The 21,192-nt window shown below is 42.4% G+C and overlaps 1 protein-coding gene across 4 annotated transcripts in view; it reads right to left on the bottom strand.

Moving 5' to 3' along the window:
- Window positions 1–534: 534 nt before the first annotated feature.
- Window positions 535–21,192, bottom strand: part of PARP14 (poly(ADP-ribose) polymerase family member 14) — a 42,993-nt gene continuing 22,335 nt past the window's right edge. For 3 of the 4 annotated variants that reach the window (XM_045812590.2, XM_045812586.2, XM_045812588.2), the window contains exons 9-17: window positions 19,055–19,133; window positions 16,576–16,725; window positions 16,186–16,248; window positions 15,682–15,849; window positions 11,968–12,174; window positions 8,960–9,550; window positions 7,563–7,696; window positions 3,700–3,874; window positions 535–2,934 (exon numbers count right to left, since the gene is read on the bottom strand). In XM_045812590.2, coding sequence (XP_045668546.1) covers window positions 2,645–2,934; window positions 3,700–3,874; window positions 7,563–7,696; window positions 8,960–9,550; window positions 11,968–12,174; window positions 15,682–15,849; window positions 16,186–16,248; window positions 16,576–16,725; window positions 19,055–19,133 — 1,857 coding nt within the window. In that variant the 3' untranslated portion in view covers window positions 535–2,644. Of the gene's footprint in view, window positions 2,935–3,699; window positions 3,875–7,562; window positions 7,697–8,959; window positions 9,551–11,967; window positions 12,175–15,681; window positions 15,850–16,185; window positions 16,249–16,575; window positions 16,726–19,054; window positions 19,134–21,192 lie in introns of those variants that run through there. The other variant, XM_045812589.2, reaches the window with a different exon arrangement.

Raw genomic sequence — 21,192 nt, forward strand, 5'->3', positions numbered from 1 at the left:
CAATGCAGTTGCAAAATGTAATTGTTAAGACTTTTTTACTTTTTATGGAGTAAGGGGCCCATGAAGGCAAAAGTCTCTGGAGCCCTGAAAGTCATAGGCGGTTCTGAGTATCGGGATAACAGAATCATTTGAGGTGCTTGCTGAAAATGCACATTTGTAGGCACCCCTCTAGAGCACAGAACCTGACTCCTTTAGGACAGACCAGAGCTTGCTAGCTCAGCAAACACCTAAGGTGATACAAAGAACAAAAATGTTTAAGACCCTCTGGCCCTAGAGGAAGCCCCCAAGACCCCTCACCGTCTTGAAGTGGGCTTGGTTTAGCAGGGGCTTCCTGTTGGAGTCAGTGTGCCCTTCAGATTTCCTGAACCAAAGCTGTCCTGGGCCCTTACTCTGATTTTCCGCTGAATGTTATTAACACTCAGGACCCCTTGATGTTCTCATGTTGAGTTGTAGTCTTACCAGCAGTGGCCTGTGTTTATCACCAAGCTCTCCTGTATCTAGATGCCCTTAAGGATAAAGAGTTTTACCACCAAATGTATTTTCCAAGTATTTTATTCAAAAAGGAGGTAAATGACATATACTTCTTTAGAATGAGGATAACTACAACATTTACTGACTGGATCATTACATTTTGGTGCAGTACACCTGATATTCAGCTTTGCCCTGAGTTAACCAAACCACTGGAGAGCAAGAGCAAATCAGAGAGCTTACATTCACTGTCAAGCCTGAGCTCAGAGGGCAGGGCCTCCTAAGCAATAAGGAGTCTTTGCCGATCCACTTAAAAAAAAAACCAGCAACCGTGGTGCCTGGGTAGCTCAGCGAGGTAAGCATCCGACTCTTGATTTCGGCTCAGGTCATGATGTTAGGATCTTGGGATCGAGCCCTGTGGCAGGCTCTGCACTCAGCGGGAGTCGGCTTGAGAGGCTCTCCCTCTGCCCCTCCCCCTTCTCTCTCTCCCTCTCTCTCAAAATAAATCTTAAAAAAAAAAAAAACCAGCAACAGCAAGAAAAATTTCAAGACGTCTGTCTGTTAATGAAGCAGAACTGTGGCCCCCTCAACCTCCTGTACTTGAAACAAGTAGTTCACAGCAAAGGAAGAGCACCTTTAATCTCCCTGCGACACCCCCTGGTGTCCAAGTGCACCATCTGCACTGGGCATCAGCTCCAGGCTCCTGGTCTACAGAGCTTCAAATGAAGAGACTGTAATGGAAAACCAAAGCCAGAAGGAAAAAGCCAAGGAAATATGAGAATTCTATGAAAATTCATAGATTACCTGAGATATTCCTGAAATGGTAACATTAATCTAGAGGCCATGCTCTGTAGTGGGAAGAGCAAAGGGCTTGGTGACACAGGAATCAGGATTGGGTTTCCGTCTCTGAGAGCTGCTACCTAGGGGACCCCAGGCAAGGAAGCTTCTTGCACTCTGAGCATCAGTTTCCTCAACTTCAAAATGGGGATACAGTTCTTACCGGACAGGACTGTTCGGAGGAATAAAATAAATACTCTATGTGAAAGCACCTATTATATGACTGGGTACAATCGAGGTGCTTAATAAATAGTCTGAATCTGAAATTTATCTGGGGAAAATTTTTTTAAAAACCAACACTTTCCTACATAATAGATACTGAGCTAGCAAATTAGCAACATGACTGCTTAATTCCTTTGGTTTATTTAGGCACAAGTCTTTAAAATCATCAAAAACTAGATTGCCAAGCAAAATATGCTACTCGATACCATTAGAATTCACTTGATCTTAACATAGTAGAAGGGTTTCACCCTGAAAGTATCCTACTGTTGTCACTGGGCTGAACTAAGACCAACAGAAGTTAGATGAAGGCAGATTTGGGGTCAACACAGAAAAGGACCAGTCGGAGCCAGGACTCCTGTGCTGCACGAGTCCGTGGGACCCAATTCCCATGTGCCACAAGCTAGACCTCAGCCCCCGAACCGTGCAGGGCACAGAAGCCAGTCTGGAGCTGTCCCACAGGTCATGGTTCAGTTCGTGAAGAACGGAGTCCCCTGTCACGGAATCTGTTCAATTTAAGGCGAAGTGACAAGTCAAGGATGTTAAACAGATGGCTCCTATTTGGGTCGGAGTCTGACTAGACTTTTTCTTTCTTAGTTGGTTTATGGAATGTTTCTGGAGCATCTGTTTACATCAGGCACAGACCTCAGCCCAGGGATTAAAAAAAGAGAGAGAGACACCATCCCTGGCTGCAGGAAAAAACAGCAGTCCTACCCACTCAGGAATACGGTGCTCCTCACAGGAATACGGCATCCAGATGTGATATACCAGCTGTCTCCTTCAGCAGCAGCTGAAATTGCAGAGCTGTGCCCTCTGCCTTTAAGATGAACGTCGTCTCTCCTTCCCGAAAATACAAACCTGTTCTTTCCTTCTACAGATTGGCTGTCCACGGTTGTGGACACACAGTTGTAACTAAGTTATCTGATTTGAATTCTCAAATGTATTGCTCTTAAGATACGTTCATTCCAGTTAATAAAGGAGAAGCTGAAGAAAGTCTGATTTCAGTCACAAGGATCCTTTGGTCTCAGAAAATGCCGTTAAGAGGAAAAAACGTCTAAAACTTGTTTTATAACTTGGTACGTATAGATGAGCAATGTCTTCTGGGAAGGATACCAGAATGTTAATTGGTAAAAGTAATGAGGTACTCTGGGTAAGCCTGGTAGTCATAAAATACCACAAATAGACGGGGGTTGTGCACACAATCCGTGACAGTGTCATACAGGTCAGTAGGGTTTTCAGGGCTCTTTGGAGGAGGCACAATTAGTGCATGATTTCCACGTGTGTAGCTTCCAGTAAGAACTCGCACATAATACATATGCTTTCTCCCATTTCTGTCTCGTTTGGAGTATGTATCATTGGCAGAATAATGGGCGTCGACGGCAAAATATGTTCCTTTACCATATGTCGCACCTGTGAAGAGAAAAAACATTTTTAAGAAGTTCAATTTAGGGGCGCCTGGGTGCCTCAGGTGGTTCAGCATCTGCCTTCAGCTCGGGTCATGACCTCCAGCTGGGATTGAGCCCCACGTCGGGCTCCCTGCTCAGTGGGGAGTCTGCTTCTCCCTCTCCCTCTGTCTCTCCCCCTGCTTGTGCTCTCCCTGTCTCTCTCTCTCTAATGAATAAATAAAATATTTTTTTAAAAAAAGGAAGTTCAATGTAGTCTATAATCTGATGTGTTGACCCAATATGTCAAATAATGTTAAAATAATGTTCAGTTCTTCTCTCCAAAGCCTCTTAAAAATTTTTTTCATGTGTTTTTAATTTTTTTAAAAGGGGCGCCTGGGTGGCACAGCGGTTAAGCGTCTGCCTTCGGCTCAGGGCGTGATCCCGGCGTTCTGGGATCGAGCCCCACATCAGGCTCTTCTGCTATGAGCCTGCTTCTTCCTCTCCCACTCCCCCTGCTTGTGTTCCCTCTCTCGCTGGCTGTCTCTATCTCTGTCGAATGAATAAATAAATAAAATCTTTAAAAAAAAAAAAAAAAAGTCATTCCTCCATCCCAGAGGGCCAGTCAGTCCTTCTGGGATGAAACTTAATGAGCCCAACCTTGAACCTCTGGCCACAGCATAGGCACCAACCATGAAGTAACACAGTGCAGTCAGTCCACACTGTCCCTCGCCAGTTTGGGTTCTCACAGCTAACACCCCATTCTGAGCAGCCAGATTACTTGCTTCCTTACCATTCTTTCCAGCATAACTACGGTTAAAGCCATTTCGGTTGACATGTGGCACTGAGTCAGCATCTGTCCCATGGAAGAGCTGCTTCTCATTGTTTTTATGCCCGTTCTTGGCATCCATGGTTTTCTTCTTTGTTTGGTAGCAATTCCAGAGATCTGGATTCTGGATCCTCTCAATCTGCAAATCAACAAGGAGAAATATCCTGTCGGAGCCAAGAGCCTTTGGCAAGATAAAGATATGACCACTATTTTGTATAAATAAAAATTAAAATAACAAATTCCATGCCATGTGGCATCTTTCTGCATCAGAAATCTTTTTAGATCCAGTGTTTCACAAAAACAGACCTTGGGAAGAATGTTAATTTCATTTTTTTTTAACATCTTGTAATGCACCACATGAGAGCAAACAGTGCTTAGGGTCTTAAGTCCTCGTTATATGAAGTTGGCCGACCAAGTCTCCCCAACTCCTACTTTTTATCTTCAGTTCGATGACTTCTCTGCTTGCTGTCTCCCTCTCTTGGTCCCTTTGCCTCTCTCCTCCTAAGCCCTTCTGGGACACTGGTTCACCTGGTTGGCCATGTTCTACTGGTGGGAGAAGCATTAGAGGGTCTAGTCCAGAAGGAAGTTAATGAAAATTAATCTCTGGTCCAGCTGGAGGAGTTGGTCATGAATCCTGGTGGGATAGGATCTGGTTGCAGATCATAGTGTCCATGCTTTGATAATCCTCTTTGTGAAGGAGCCTCCAGGGTTGTGGTGGAAATTCCTTGAGTCCTGGATAGCAGGACCCAGGAAGAATCAGACAAATCTAGAATCTATAAGCAAACTTGCTTGAGTTCTTAAAAAAAAAGTCTAGACAAGACAGAGCCAGAATGTAGGACATTCTATAACACAACTGGTTTAAACTCATTTAAAAATTCAGTATCATGAAAAATGATTTTTTTAAATGCAAGACTACTATTCTAGATCGGAAGAGACAAAGGAGACAAAATGACCAAATGCAGTGTGTGAACCCACATTTGGAGAGGGGAGAGTTATGAGAAAGTGAGCAATTGGGGAAATTTGAATATGGACTCAATTAGGTATTACCGAATTACTGTAAATTTTCTCATATGGGATAGCAGTGTTGTTATTTAGGAGACCGTCTTTGTTCTTAGGAGACACATGCTAAAATATTCAGGAGTGTCATGATTTCTGCAACTTACTTTCAAATGCTTCAGCAAAAACCCAGAGAGTAAGAGAGAAAAGGCAAATGTGGCAAAATTACTGAAACTCTGTGGAAGTTTATGGATGTTGAAAATCTTAGTCACAGGTCCTAACAGTCATGGAGGGTGACAACCACCTATTTTTCCTGTTAGCGTTTCTATACTGTTAGGGATTTCCACAGAGGTGCTGCAAATATAACCAAGCTTTACTTTTATCTGTGTCACACACTGGACTTTCACATAGGATTTTATTTGAAAAAAGGGTCCACTACAAAAAAGTAGTGAAACCATTTCTCTGGCCATTTGCCAACACACGGCAAGCCTCCAGGGCCCCCTGCAGACATCGCTGGTCCACTGGACAGTCCTGCTCAGTCTGGACTCATCAGAACGCGCCAGCCAGCCACTACCAGATGACCGTGCTTGGTATTTGAAACGAAACTTATTTGTTATCTCAGAACCAGCTCCCCAGGGTGCTGCATATTGAAGCACATCGTCTTGCTACCTCAGAACTGTTTTGCTCGAATGGCTTACGTTGAGGGATTAACAATAAACGCAGTGGTGTAACATCTGATATTGAATTTATTGTGAGGATGATTTTGATGATATTCTCCAGCACACCTGACTCGCAGGATAAATCTCTCAGCAGTCTCAGCACTGCAAAAAGCTGAGTCTCGTGATCACATGGTTTTCTTTCTGATTTATGGAAACGATGAATCTTGAGGCTGGGTGTTTACTTCTTTGCTTTATCTATTAGGAAGCTCAGAAACAAACCTGTGGTCCTCTAGTAACTATTTAGGAGCTCATGTTATATATTTTTGTAAACAGACAATACCTCTATATTACCTTATTTTTCCACCCCTCCTTTTTTTTTTTTTTAAGATTTTATTTCTTTATTTGACAGAGAGAGACAGCCAGCGAGAGAGGGAACACAAGCAGGGGGAGTGGGAGAGGAAGAGGCAGGCTCTTAGTGGAGGAGCCTGATGTGGGGCTCGAACCCAGAACGCTGGGATCACGCCCTGAGCCGAAGGCAGATGCTTAACCACTGCGCTACCCAGGCGCCCCTCCTCCCCTCCTTTTTTTGTCCATTTTTCTTCATCTATGTATTTTATCTGAAGGTATGATACATATCTTTTTAAGACACTTCAAATTTTTTAAAAGTTATTGTGTGCTTAACTAAGTGAATAAACAGAGTGGTGGCAGAAATCAGGAGTAAGAAAAAGTTTGCAAAGAAAGAAAATGCAGGCCTTATTGGCAGACTCGTTATGACGGATGAAGGGAAAGCACCCGAAGATCTCTAGCTTTACTCAGAAAGTGGTGGACCAAGGACAGAAGTGGGGAAGGAAAAGGAAATGGTGAGATGATAGGTGAGGTTTAGGGAAATTGATTTAGCAGATGGATATGCAAGCAGAGATTTTTTTTAGGTCACTGGGAATGTGTTGTAAAGCTTGATCAAAGATCCAGGTTAGTGATGTTGATTTGGGAGCTATCAACATTGAAATAACAGCTGAAGCCAAGAGGGGTCAAAACTGTTCCCAGTGAAGGGCAGAGACAGAAGACCAAAATATAAATCCTATGAGTAAACCTAGGATTAAGGGTTTGGAGGAGAAATAAATAACAGGGATAACGAAAGGAAAATTAGTTAAGGAAGAAAGAATTAATGGAATATTGCCACAGAGGTCAAATGGGAACATAATCTCAAAGAGCAATAGCGATGTTTAAAAGGGGAAGGTGCCAGGGGGTGCCTGCATGGCTCAGTCAGTTCAGTGCCCAACTCTCGATTTCGGCTCAGGTCTCCGGTCATGATCTCAGGGTCGCGGAACCGAGCTTCGTGTTGGGCTCTGCGCTCAGCGGAGGGTCTGCCTGAGATTGTGTGCTCTCTCTCTCAAATAAATAAGTAAATCTTTTTTTTTTTTTTAAGTGGAAGGTGCCAAAATAAGGGGGATGAACAAGGAAAGGACTGTTGGATTCATCCCGGGCGCAAGCACTGTTGATCTGTGAATGGCAGGCAGGAGCACGCAATCCTGATCTGAGGACCTCTGCGTGTCTCTTTGTGGTGTTCGCTCGTTGTCAAATCAACCCTGAAGCTGTGTCTTTGTATTTTTATTACGTTGCTTCAGGGAGTGTTGTGAATTCGTTTTCGAGGGCTGGGTGGGGGAATGTCGATTTTAATCCTCCTGGGCTGGCTTTTGGAACTCTTCCTTTTCCTTGGAGCTGCAGCTCTTGCTGCCAGCAGCCTCCACGGGTCCACTACCGCGTGGCTTCTCCTTGGGGAGGAAGAGAATTTCCCTTTTTCTTGGGGATGTTCCTCTTTCCTTCCTCTTTGGGGAAAGATTTCTTCCTCTTGGGAAGACTTCTACCAGCTGTTTCTTCAAGATCACAACTAACGAGCTCCTCCCTGAGTCAATACCTGGTTTTAGTATTCTAATATCATACTGCAGTCTAGTATTATATTGTAATAACTGACACGATCTCAAACTTAATGTGTCTGTATGATGGTGACAGGAGTAGAAGCTACAATCTAAAATCTGATGACCGTAGAATAATTCGGGGGGGGGGGGAGAAAAAGAGATGGAAAATGAATGCAAATGTATTTATGTATTTATCCAGGACCATGGTACCACTTATTTCCACCGTTAAGAAACTCCATGTCAGCAGAAGGCTTACCTTCTGTATGCGGAAGCGTGAGCAGGTCTGATTAAACTTGCTTGCCACTGTGTTATATTCTGCATGACCAGGCTGTAGCTCAACCACACAGACATCCTGCTGCTTCATGTCACTCCAGTGCTCAGGGATCTTAACTGCAAAGAGGACATTTGAGGACTCCCACGCCCCTGGGAAGGCCCATCTGCGCGTTCCTGGGATGCTTTGAAGAACTGAGTATCATCTGCGTTCTTACTTCACAATCTCCTGACTCAGCGTGTTCAAGAAGTTCCTTGTCTTTCTAGGAGAATGTTTTTCAAAGTGTGGCCCTCAGACAACCTACATCAGAACCCACCGTAATGCTTGTTAAGGAAAAACCCCGAAGATCTACTGACTCGAACTCTCTGAGGGGTGGGACCTGGGTGCCTGCATCTTAACAAGCTCCGATCAGGCTCAGATTTGAGAATTGTTGGTATAACTCAGCTGCATATGCTGTTCGGTCCCTAATCTGTCGTAATTTAATAGTTAGCAGTCAATTATTTCCCTGCAACAGTGTGGACTTTTGCCAGAACTCCTCACCACCACAAGGCCCTCCACATCTATTCTTTCGTTATCCTTCCGCGCACCCTTAAGAGTTGGGTGCACGGCAGGTTTGGCTCTGTGGCGGGCTGTGGCGGCAGCTCTGTCCTCCCTTCGGCTAAACCGAATATTATGCTTATTTGTCATTTCCCTAGGGTTGCGCGGAGTCTGAAGAATTCACTCACACGGATCTCACAAGAGATGAAGGTAACGTACCGGAAGCCAGCTTTCTGGTCTCCTGTGGAGGACCCGTGTGGGTCAAAGGCAGGAATGGCTACCTACACAGCACAAGCATTCCCTTCATGGGGAGCAGAACCAGTCAGAGAATTTGAAGGCTGCTTCCTGGTGCGCCCATTAAGGAAACCTTATGTGCAGGGCAGGAGAGGAAGTAAATTCTGGGACAAGATCCTACAGGCTCCCAATCTTCCCTGGGTTATCAGTCATGGACACAGAGGGTGTCCACGCTGACCAGGCTGTCTTCTTTTGTTCTAGAAAACTTGGGCCACTTTTCTTTAAAGCCCAGGGCTTTCCCTCTCCTGACTGAAGCAGCCATTACCTCCACAGCAGAACTGGCTCTGGGAAGCATATAAACTGGGACAGGAACAAATGCAAGGTTCGGGTCTAGTCACCGTTGAGGTCACCCTCAGGCTGTTGCGTGCACCAGGCTACATCTCCCCGGCCGTAACGTAAGCTCCTTAGCTTAGAGAACAAGTTTCCTATTTCATTCCATAAGAGTTCCTTCAATTTTAACTACTTGAATACAGTTTTGATATACGTACAAAATAGTGTTCCGTCCAAAGGAGGTGTAAGACAATGGATAACAAGCACACAGTCGGACTCACCTTCAGATTTCGTGAGGCGCTGAACAGGTAAACTGTGTCCTTTCGCATCTGTAGCAGTGTTTGTGCTCAGGTCCACTGTGTAGCTCTGATGATTAATTTTGACAACAGTTCTCCCTTTCTTTGCCTTCCTTGCATCCTCCAATTGCAGATTTGTTATTTTGTCAAAACTATGGAAAGTCCTATTGTTGTAATATTGCCATTCTATAAATTCACTGATTAACTCTGCCTGGGATTTCTGTTCTTTGGCCAATCTAATTCTCTTGATCATTTCCTCAATTACATTTCTAGCCTGTGTCAGATCTTTGCCAATCCCGAAAACCTCAATCAAAGGTCTTTTACTGTCCAAGCAAATGGCAATATTTAAGTTCTCCTGCAGCTCATTCAATTTCTGATATTCTTTTTCATTAAAATCTTTGAGACACTCATCTTCGTTGGTGTAAGGACACAGTTCCTTTGTAATCAGATCCTGTATCCAGGAGACAACGTTTTTTATACATTTTACATTTTCACCACACACCTGAAAACTTGCTGATTCTGTTTTCTTTTTCAAAACCAAACGATTCTGCTTTTGTGGAGACTGACTTGGGGAGCCTAAAAAAGAAAAGAAAGGAAGATTAGCTGTTTCTCTCTCTCTCTCTCTGTCACCATGCTATACATTACATCTCCAGGACTTATTTATCTTATAACTGACAGTTTGTACCTTTTGACCCCCCTTCACCCATTTCACCCATCCTCATCCCCCACTCCACCCCCTGCTGCCTCTGGCAACCACCAATCTGTTCTCTGTGTCTATGAGTTTGTTTGTGTTTTAAAATTCCACGTATAAGTGAGATCATACAGTATTTGTCTTTCTCTGTCTTGTTTCACTTAGCATAATACCCTCTAGGTCCATCCATGTTACCACAAATGGCTGGATTCTTTTTTATGGCTGAATGATACTGCATTGTGTGCATGTGTATAATACACACATACATGTTTCGTGTGTGTGTGTGTGTGTATACACACACCACATTTTCTTTATCCATTCATTTGTTGGTGGACACTTAGGTTTTTCCATGTCTTGGTTTTGTAAATACTACTGCAATGAATATGGGGGTACAGATATCTTTTTGAGATAGTTTCTTTTATTATTAACTTAAGATAAATACTCAGAAATGGAATTTCTAGATCATATGATAGTTCTATTTCTCATTTTTTGAGGAACCTCCATACTGTTTTCAACAGTGGCTGCACCAGTTTACATCCCCCCCAATAGTGCAAGAGTGTTCCTTTTCTCCACATCCTCACCAACACGTGTTATTTCTTGTCTTTTTGATAACAGCCATTCTATCAGGTGAGGTGATATGCCTTTATGTTTATGATTTGCATTCCCCGATGATTAGTGATGTTGAGCACCTCTTTATATGTCTGTTGGCCGTCTCTATATGTCTTCCTTAGAAAAATGTCTACTCAGATCCTCTGCCCATTTTTAAATCAGATTATTTGTTTTCTCCTATTGAGTTGAATGAGTTCTTTATATATTAACCCCTTTGTTTATTAACCCCTATTTGATGTATTAGTTACAAATATTTTCTCCCATCCCATAGGTTGCCTCTTCATTTTGTTGATGGTTTTCTTTGCCATGCAAAAGCTTTTTAGTTTGAGGTAGTCCCACGTGTTTATTTTGCTTTTGCTCTCTGTGCTTTGGTGTCAAATAAAAAAAGAAATCATTGCCAAGACTGATGTCTAGGAGCTTGCTCCCTATGTTTTCTTCTAGAAGTGTTATGGTTTCAGATCTTTAATCCGTTGTGAGTGGATTTTTGTGTATGGTGTAGGATAGTGGTCCCGTTTCATTCTTTTGCATGTGGCTGTTCAGTTTTCCCAGCACTATTTATTTCAGTATTGGTGCTGCCGAAGCAAGCACCCAAACACTATTTATTGAAGAGACTCTCCTTTCCCCATTGTATATTCATGGCTCCTTTGTTGTAAATTAGAATGGTTCAACTTACGATCTTTTGACTTTATGATAGTATAAATATGATACACATTCAGTAGAAACTGTGCTTTGAATTATGAATTTTGATCTTTTCCTGAGCTAGTAATATATGCTGCCATACTCTCTTGTGATGCTGGACAGTGGCAGCGAGCCGCCGCTCCCAGTCAGCCAGGCGATCACAAGGATAAACAACCAATACGCTTCCAACCATTCTGTACCCACAAAGCCATCTGTTTTCACTGTCATTATAGTATTCAATAAAGTACATGAGATATTCCACACTTTATTGTAAAGGAGGCTTTGTGTTAGATGAGTTCACCCAACTGTCGCTAATGTGTTTTGAGCACGTTTAAGGTAGTCTAGGCTGAACTATGATGGTCAGTAGGTCAGATGTGTCAAATGCATTTTTGACTAACGAAATTTTCAACTTACAGTAGGGTTTATCAGGATGTAACCCCATTGTAAGTGAAGGAAGATCTGAATATTCATGGATTTATTTCTGGGTTCTCTATTGTGTCCTGTTAATCTATTTGTTTTTATGCCAATACCATACTGTTTTGACTACTATAGCTTTGTCATGTAGTTTGAAATCAGGAAGCGTGATGCCTCTAGCTTTGTTCTTCTTTCTCAAGATTGCTTTAGTTATTAGGGGTTTTTTGTGGGTCAAATTTAAGATTCTTTTTTCTATTTCTGTGAAAAATGGCATTGGAATTTTGATAGAGATTGCACTGGATCGGTAGATTGCTTGGGGTAGCATGGACATTTTAACAATATTAGTTCTTCCAACCCATAAGCATCGTATATTTTTCCATTTGTGTCATCTTCAATTTCTTTCATTAGTGTCTCATAGTTTTCAGAGTCAGGTCTTTTACCTTCTTGGTTAAATTTATTCCTAGGTATTTCATTCTTTTTGATAGAATTGTAAATGGGATTGTTTTCTTAATTTCTCTTTCTGACAATTTGTTAAAGATTAACTATTTCTCATGTGACATCAATATTAGGAATATGCATCTCATAAAAGTGGTCAACTCACATGTCAATTTAGACTTCAGAGATGGCTGGGGAGAAGCCAGAGATGCTTCTCTTTTTTTCATGCTGTCACAAAACACATCCAGGAGGTGAGGCAGAAAGATAACAACTTTAACTTTTTTCACAGACTGAAGCATTCCTTTCTGGATAAAGTCTTCGATGGTATCAATTATGGCATCAGCAACCTTATCTGGATCTTTCTGGGCATTTCCTGGAAAGGCAGATAATAAAAACGGGGGTGGGGGGAGACCCAACTGGGCAGGCTGAGAAATAATTTGGGGATTCCAGTCCTCACAGAATGAATGCCACTGCCCAACTCTTTCATCATCATGGGCTTTTCTAACAATGCATGAGCAAACACTTTTGAGGTCCCAGATGCACCAGGGAGCTGCTTTTCCAGGATGTCAGGAAGCAATAGCCCAACAGGGAACAAAGGACGCAGAGATCTCACTTTTGGTATCTGATGTTCATACCTCCTCTGTCGAGTTGACCCTAGCTCACTGTGTTCCTCTGTGTTACAAAGCAAAATTAACCTTTTTTGGCTCATTCATGTCCTCAAAAGGTCCATAAAAAGCAAAAGATGCTAATAAATGTTGAAATCTCATGCTCTTTAAAAAGAACAATATTTTTTCTTTTTTGTTCATAATCATCTGACTAGATGCATGTATCCTTATTCTTTCAGATGTCTTTGGGGACCTGATTCAAGCTACGTGGATTTTGTAAGGCACCTGGAGCTGTAAGTTATCTGTTATAATCTATAATTCTTTGCACACCAGTTATCCATAAGCCTCTAGGAAGTCTTTTCTAGCATACTCAGTGAGATTTTAGCTGATTTGCTGGGCTCAAGGTGGCCACCAGAGGAAGTCTTTTTCTTTCCCCAGCATATTCCATATCTTGTTTCTCAAGCCTACTGCCTAGGTAAGATCATGAAAAATCCCTTGAAAAGTCCCATGAAAAGCCATGGAAGTAGTCACGTACAAATAAATGGCAGCTGGCAAATCACAATGGGGAGCAGTGCAAAAGTTCCCTGGCCACCCTGGTGTGATAGACTAATAGCCCGCTCGGATTTTCCCTGTTGATGGTGTCCACCGCTACTGCAATGAGAAATGAGAGCAGACCACTTTGGCCTGGCTATGTAGACACTTGTGGGAATGTAGACAAACCCCATACAAAACTGGACAAGAGGGTTTCTTCAGTTTTTTGGATTAGATGATCAGGAAAAGAGACAAACTGCCCTTGCACAGCTATGATTATCTCACGATTTTTGGAAGAATTTAAATGGGAGAGCTCAGATACATTCATTCACTCTCAACATTTACTGTGTCCCATCATGGGCGAGCTCTCATCTAGTCACTTAGAACACAGAGGATGTGATATATGGGCATGAAGAGGTATTCAACAGGCAAAGTATGAGAAACTGAGGAAAAGGCTAGGCCAGACAGAACTATGTAACAGGGGCGTGATGTGTTCAGCCTGGTGTACTCAGGGGAAAAGATCTGGTTTTGAGATTTTTTTTTTTTTTTAGATAAATCCGGGAGGAGGGGGTAGGTGGAGGAGGCACTGGGGCAGGGAGCCCAGGTCTAGATAGGAGGCTATAATAAAAGTGTAGGCAAAAGACAAGAGCTGAACAAAGAGAAGAGGCCAGAATGAAGAGCCTGGTATAGGGACTGAGAAGATGGTTGGGAAGTGAAGTCAGCAGGACCTGGTGTCCAACTGGGTTTATCTTTGACCCTTTGTTCCCCTTTTTGCCACCCACACAGCTTGCTGCGTACACCCCGAGTCGTGCTGTGCACACCCCGAGTCGTGCTGTGCTGCAGTTGTTTACATGTCCGTCTCTCACAGTAGGCTAGGGGCTCCCTGGGGACTAGACCCTCTCCTTAGTCATCTTTCTGTCCCCAGTGCCTAAGCACAGTGCCTGGCACATGGCAGGCACTCGGGAAATATTTAATCAAATTAGTTAATAAGCTAATGAACATAGGAGTGATCAAGGAGGTAGAGTCAAGGATTCTAGGTAGAAAGTGATGCTTTTAACATGATCAGGGATATAAGAGGATGGGAAAGTTTGGGGGAGAAGACAATGAACTAGAGTTCATAGTCTGCATTGAACTTGAAGTGCTTGCAAGTATTGCTGACCACCCACTCTCTCCCCCTAGGCAGGTGTCTGTAAGTAGCCAGGGAAAGGGCTTCTTTGAGTGCCAGAAGCCATCTCAATCGCAGTACCAAGTCAACTCATAAACACCACTGAAGGAGAAAGCACCCCCATTGGTTAGTCTAAGGACCAGCTCAAGTGGTGACAGGGATTAGTAAAGATGACAAGCAAGGAGAGTCCACCAATCTTGATTTGTGCAGACCGGCAACGCAACCAGGTCAGTGGAAGAAAAAACAGGTTTGCAGGAACCCAGAAGCACTCAAACATGTGTATATATTCATACAAAACTAAAACTGCCTCATTTCCTTGTTTTTTCTTGGGATGGTCTGTGTCATCCTTGGGTTGCCTGATTTCTTGGCCCAAATAAAGTTTATGTAGAAACACAAGACCAGAGCTCAGAAAAAAAAAATCAGTGGAGACAGAGACTGGTGAGTCATTAGTGGGTGTTCATAAAAGATAGAGACAGACAGACAGACAAACTGGCAGACAGACAAGTTGGCTAAACCGCCAAGCTGGATAATACCACAAGGGGAATGAAAACATACAGGGACTATAAATTGTACTTCCAGAAATAGAAAAGTAATAAAGTGGATGTAGCTTTCCATGTGGGAACATTAAGAGGAATTTTAGAGAATTACAGAAATTAAAATAACAGAGGACTAGAAGAAGGCTCGGGAAGTGACAAGGCTGGTTAAGTGCACTGAGGCTAAGCTTTTGGAGGGCCTAGAATGCCAGTGTGAGACACCCAAGCCGATTCCTGCGCAATGGCATCACCAATCCAGTGCTGAGTGCTCTCTCTCTGGGACCAGTGAACTACATTCCACTTCAAGTCTGAGAGTATTCGCTCCCCTGACCAGCTCTCTGAAGGGAAACCAAGCAGAAATTCCTAACCAATGCCCATGACTCAGATTCCTAGGGAAAGAACTCAAAGAGCATCACCTCACTAATGACAAACCCAAAGCACCATCCTTATATATGAAGACTTACACAGCTATTTGTAGTTTAAGGAAAACAAAAGACGCAAGTAGACTGAAAAGAGGAAAGTTGGAGTTGAATTTCTGACCCATTAGAACCAGAACCCATTAGGCTCTGGTGACTGAGAGCCTTCTGTGCAGAGATGGCCTAAGGCCAACTCACACAGCCAACTGTGCAAGAGGTGTGAGAAGAAGGCCAGGAATACTCATCTCAGAGTCAGCTACTAGGAGGTACAAGCCAATGCTCTGATGTTCTCCATGGCGAAGGGAAGGAGGAGGGAGTTAAAGACTAAATAATGTAGGGGACAGAAAAAAAAGAAACAGGAAAGAGAAGGAGAGATGGTGGGCTTTCTTTCTCTTCCCTCCTTTCCTCTCTCTTCTTTCCTATAGTACAGACCAAATATCACTCTAATATTCAACACTATCTTCAGTTTTCTTTGTTTTTTCTTCTTACTTAAACCACCCACAGTCTTTGCTTACTCCCTTAGGGGCTCCCATGGGGTAAGGAGCCCCCTTTACTCTGCAGTGACTATATTAACAGTCAGCACCAGACTGAAGGCAAGGGGGGCCACCTTGACAGCCAGAGGTTACAAACCTGTCCCAATGGCTGGGAGGCAAATGGATGAGTAATTCCGTTTTTCACACTCTTGCAAAACAAAGGAGATCGATTTCTTGACATCATTTCCACCAATGACGTGAACAATATTCTTGCACCTCAATAATCCACCTTCAGTAACTATATAATCATTGTTGCCCTTTTGAGCTGGGAAACACAAGACAGAGAGATGCAAACTTAGATACTGAACTCATTCTTTGATTGTTTAGAAAGCAAAATGTTTGGTTTGGCATATAAAGCTTTTCTGTGAAAAGACACTCATAAAATACGGCCTTTGAGGAATCTTTCTTATCTTCTCTTTTTAAGTGTGAGATTACTTTTCACTTCTAATTCTCTATGATTAGAATTCTTTGGTCAAATGTATGATTTTTAAGATTAGTATGTTGTCTCCCCAATCCCAAGACTCTCCCCAGCCTCTCCAAAGTCTCCCATATTCAGCCTTTCACTTACAATTTTGAACCAAAAAATAGTATTGTGCCTTACCTAGGCGAGAACATGCCATTTCCACATTTTGTCCGGCGCATTCTAGAATCGCTTTGGACACCCCTACAGGAGAAAAGCAAGAGGGTTACAAACGTGAACTGAAAAAAATCAGAATAGTACATCTGGATGTACGATGGGACAGACCCATACAGAATGATTGCCTCATTATCTAAAAAGCTTTCCTAATCATCAAAGAAATCATATAACCTGGATATTTCTGATAAGAAAGAAGAAAAATTTATAAATTATCTGTTACCAATTATTAGAAACCATGTCAAAATAATTTTAAAATTATTAATATTAATAAGCCAAAGTTGTAGAAACCAGTTTGGCTACAGTAACTGTAGGACAGTTGACTATTACACTACTCAAATCCTGCAAGTAAAGTACCTGCTTTGAGATTAAATGCTTTCGATGTTGAATTTACAATCACATCAGCCTCTTCTTTGGTGATATCTCCAAAGGCCACCTGGAGGATGACGGGACCAATCTTCATTTCATGCACGTCTACATTAGAGCTAGACACAGTCCCACGGAAACCTGAGAAGAAAAGAAATGGAGTCTCTAACCAAGTTGGCAACAGCAAGAATGCCTTAGATCTCACACTCCCCAGATGCGTTCCTCTCATACTTCTTCCCTCTCCCTGTGATCTCCAGCCCTTAACCACCCCTGACTCTGAGCCCCAGTGATGGTTAGTTTCTGAGAAAGGATTATAAAATATAATATGTATCAAACGTGGACTTCTGCTGCGGCCAAGGTGACATCAGGCCCCCTCGCACCTATCTCACTCATGAAATATAAGTAAAAATGCAGGATAAATACAAAAAAGCCACTAACTGAGACCTGAAAAGTAAACAGCAGACTGGGAGAGGGAGTCAAAACTTGAAGAAGCCACCTGTAAGGGGGAGGGAGAGTTTCCCATTTTACTTTGTCTTGAAATTCTCCCTGTTTCTCTCTCAGCACTAACCCAAGGTGTCCCCAGTTGCAGGACTGTGCAATGAGAATCCCTGTCTTTGCAGCCAGAGGATTAGAAAAAAGGGTCCCTGTGAACTGAAGAGTATGAGGAGGAATCCTCATGACTGTCCCTATTTTTCCTTTTTTAATTCGGGCCTTGCCTCAAGATGAGCCCAGTTGCAGAGCTCCACAGTGGAACCACAGGGAGCCCAAACTCTGAGAGAGTCTGTCTTTCTATCCAGAAGAATGAAGAGAAAGGGCCCTTGCGGCCTGAAAAGCATGTATGTGGGGGCACCTGAGGGGCTCAGCGGTTGGGTGTCTGACTCTTGATTTTGGCTCAGGTGATGATCTCGGGGTGGCAAAATCGAACCCCACATGGGGCTCCATACTCAGCAGGGAGTCTGCTTGGGATTTTCTCTCTCTCCCCCTCTGCCCCTCCCCAGTTCCCATGCACACACGTGCTCTCTCTGAGTAAAAAAAAATCTTAAAAAAAAAAAAAGCTGTATGTGTGTGTATGGGCAATACCTGTGGCTCTCCCCCTCTCCCTCTCTGTCTCTCCACTTTGCCCACAAGGGCAACGCTTACCACACAAAATTATGAGGCAACTGAACAGGCAGCTTAAGCTCCCGGAGAACCCTGTCTTTCTGGCCAGAGGACCTAGAAAATGGGCTCCCTTGAGCCACAGAGTATAGGAGTCCCTGACAGATGAGAGCTGGAGAAGGTAGCCCCTGTTCTGTGAGTGAAGTGGGATAAATCTGAGCTCCCCTGGAGCTGCGTGTGTGGGGACAGACCCAGCCTGCATGGCAAAGGCCTTGAGAACTAAATTAACATTGGAACTGCTGCCCACAAGAAGGTGAGACGGAGCGCTTAGAATGATCTTAACTGACTGCCTGACTGCTAAAATAAACAAAACAATCACCATTTTCCAGAAGATTTTAATAGGACCCAAGTTTCACAACATAATATTTAAAATGCCCAGTCTATAATCCAAAATTGTTTGTCCTGTAAAGAACCAGGAAAATGTGACCAGTTCTCAAGGATCAAACAATCAATTACGGATGCTAATCTCAAGATGATCCAGATGCTGGAATTACCTGACCAAGACTTTAAAGCGTCTGCTATAACTGAGGTCAAAGTAAACATAGTTGAGTGCCTGGAAATGATTTGGAATGAGTGGAAAAATAGGAGGCTCTGCAGTTGATAGTTTATAAACTATATAAAAAAAAAAGAACCAAATGGACATTTTAGAGTTTAAAAATACACTATCTGAAGTAAAAAAATTCACTGGATGGGCAGTGGACAGAGAAAAGAGTCCATGAACTTGGAGGTGGGTCAATAGAAATTATCTAATGTGATGAACAGAGAGAAAAGAGATTTAAAAAAGAAAAAGAAAAAGAGATCCCAGGGACCCGTGGGACGCTATCAAAACACTTGACATTCATGTTATTGGGGCACTGGAGAGAGACCAGTGCAGTAAACTGATTAAAGAATGACTGAAAAATTCCCAACTTTGATGGGAAACATACACATTCAGATCAAGAAGCCTCAGCAAACTCCAAACAGGAGTTTGGATAAACTCAAATACAGCAACAGCAGATTTGACACCGGAGAAGCATTTGGTTGGTATTTTCTCTTTAAATGTATCTGTTTCTGAAAACGCATGTCATGTCATCCTTAGAAATTAGTAGCCACCTCGCTACTCACAAACCCACTGTATAGATTATATAATTCAGCCTGCCTACTCTTTCACTTCAGACCACATAAGCCAGCCAATGTCTTACATGCTCAGGGGTATGGGATTAATTAATCTTCTTTATAACTACCTGATTCGTTCATAAAAATCATTACTACCGTCTTTCACTGAATAGTTATTTAGCAACTAGAAATAATGTCTCATCTCATAGCTTTACTGAACCTTGTGCATCTTGAGCCTTGGGAATTTTGTCACTGACGAAATTTCCATTAGTCCTTCTGGCAAATTCATCTGAAAATGCCTGGAAATACAAAGACAGTTTTGACCACTCCAGTCCTCCATAGATGAATAAATTTGATTCATCAGGGCTTTTGATCTTGCATGCACACATACTTAGGAAAGAACAGCTCTTAAAGTGTTGTTTTCATTATAGATTTTTAAAATTATGAAAATAATACATATCATTCTGTTTTTACGAATGCATTCTAGGAAAACTATTAAATATGTGAAGAAAGTTCTAAGTACAAGCATATTCATTTATACATGTTATTTATAACAGAGAAGAAATAAAACAGTTTAAAACTCCAACAGGGAAGTGGTTAATTAAATTACGGTATATCCACATGTTGGAACATTTCACAGCCATTAAAAATCCCATTTTCAAAGAAAAGTTAGCGGAATAGAGAAATTCTCTTGTTATACTATTAAATGAAAAAAGAATGATGTTAAATTGCATTACATAATCCCACTTCTAAAGGTGCACGTGTATAAAAGAAGACCACAGTGATGCAACTAAAAGAATGTATGCTTTTGTATGGTTCAAAGTTTCTACAACCAATTTGTATTATTTTCAGTATCAGTAAGAGCAAGTATCTTGCCAATTGTAAAAAAACACAGGAGTACGAGAAAGATAGTCACATAGACAGCAACCACTTCCATTTTTTAACTTATTTGTCCCAGGAGAGGCATTGCTAGGGGAGTAGTCGTCTCTGGAGCAAGAGGCTGGTGTATGTATTCTAGGGTTAATGAGCCTGTGAATTCCATTTCTTTGCTTGGTAGTGACACCCTCGAATCGTTACTTTCTTTCTCCTTTTAAACAAGCAAGAATGATTTTTGGGGGGAAGAAAAGTAAGTACGTTCTCTGCTAAAAGACTGATCCAGTAATGGGAGGGAGACATGGGGAGACTACAGAGTCAGGATCCCAGGCTCACAGGACTCCAGGGGTGGGCAGACAGGCAGGCAGGCTCCCTGTGTAAAGGTGGACAGCTGGTTGATGGACTCTCTGCAACTGAAGATGGTTCTGGTACTTCTAGTCCGAACTCTCCTACTCCCATGGGGATGTGCTGGGTTCATTCAACCACACCTTTCAATTGTATCTCATCCTGACAGTCTCCTGACATTACTTACAGGACCAAACCGTTTTTCCTCTTATTTAGAGGACTACAACTTTTACATTATGTATTGAACTTTCTATGTTCATATGGAATAGAATCCTATAGATTCAAAGAGGATTAAGGGATGTCAGCTCCACTACAATATATGGGCCTTATTTGGATTCTGATTCAAACAACAAGCTATGGAAACAAAATAAGGCAGGGGCACCTGTGTAGCTTGGTCAGTTGAGTGTAGGGCGCTTGGTTTCTGCTTGGGTCATGATCTCAGGGTGGTGATCTCGGGGTCATGGGACCGGACCTGGCCCATGGTGGGGCTCTGCACTCAAGGAGTCTACCCAAGATTATCTCCCTCCCTCTCCCTTTGCCCCTCCCCACTGGCACTCGCTCACACGCGTGCTCTCTCTCTCAAATAAATACATAAATCTAAAAAAAAAAGCCCCAAAGACAAAACAACATAAAGCATTTATGAGACAACTGGAAATTTGAACATTGACTTGATAATCGAGGAAATAAGGGAACAATTTTCAATTTATTTGAAGTGTGAAAAGTATTGTGGTTATGTTACTTTTTAAAAAGAATCCTATTGCTTAAAATAAATACTGAATTGTTTATGGGTAAAGTATGTCTAGGATTGCTTGGAAATAATATAGGAAGGAGGGAAATAAAGGGAGATAGAGATAAGACATACTGGCCATGGGTTGATAATCGTGAAGACGAGTGATGGGTACAAGGGAGTTCATTATATCATTTTGTCTACTTTTATTTATCTTTGGAATTCTCCTTAATAAGCAGTTATATTTTTTTCTATATCCATAAATTTGCTTGACATTTGCTGTGCTACAACTGGTCTACCCCACTCCTTTACTTTCCTGTACGGGAAATACATGGATGAAACAACCTAACAGACCAACCAAGAAGACATTTGAAAACATTAGGGCTCAGCTGCCAAAATAACCAGAAATGAGC

Source organism: Ursus americanus, chromosome 4 (genome assembly GCF_024610735.1).
Source record: "Ursus americanus isolate L20-20 chromosome 4, mUrsAme1.1.p, whole genome shotgun sequence".
Taxonomy (NCBI): Eukaryota; Metazoa; Chordata; class Mammalia; order Carnivora; family Ursidae; genus Ursus; species Ursus americanus.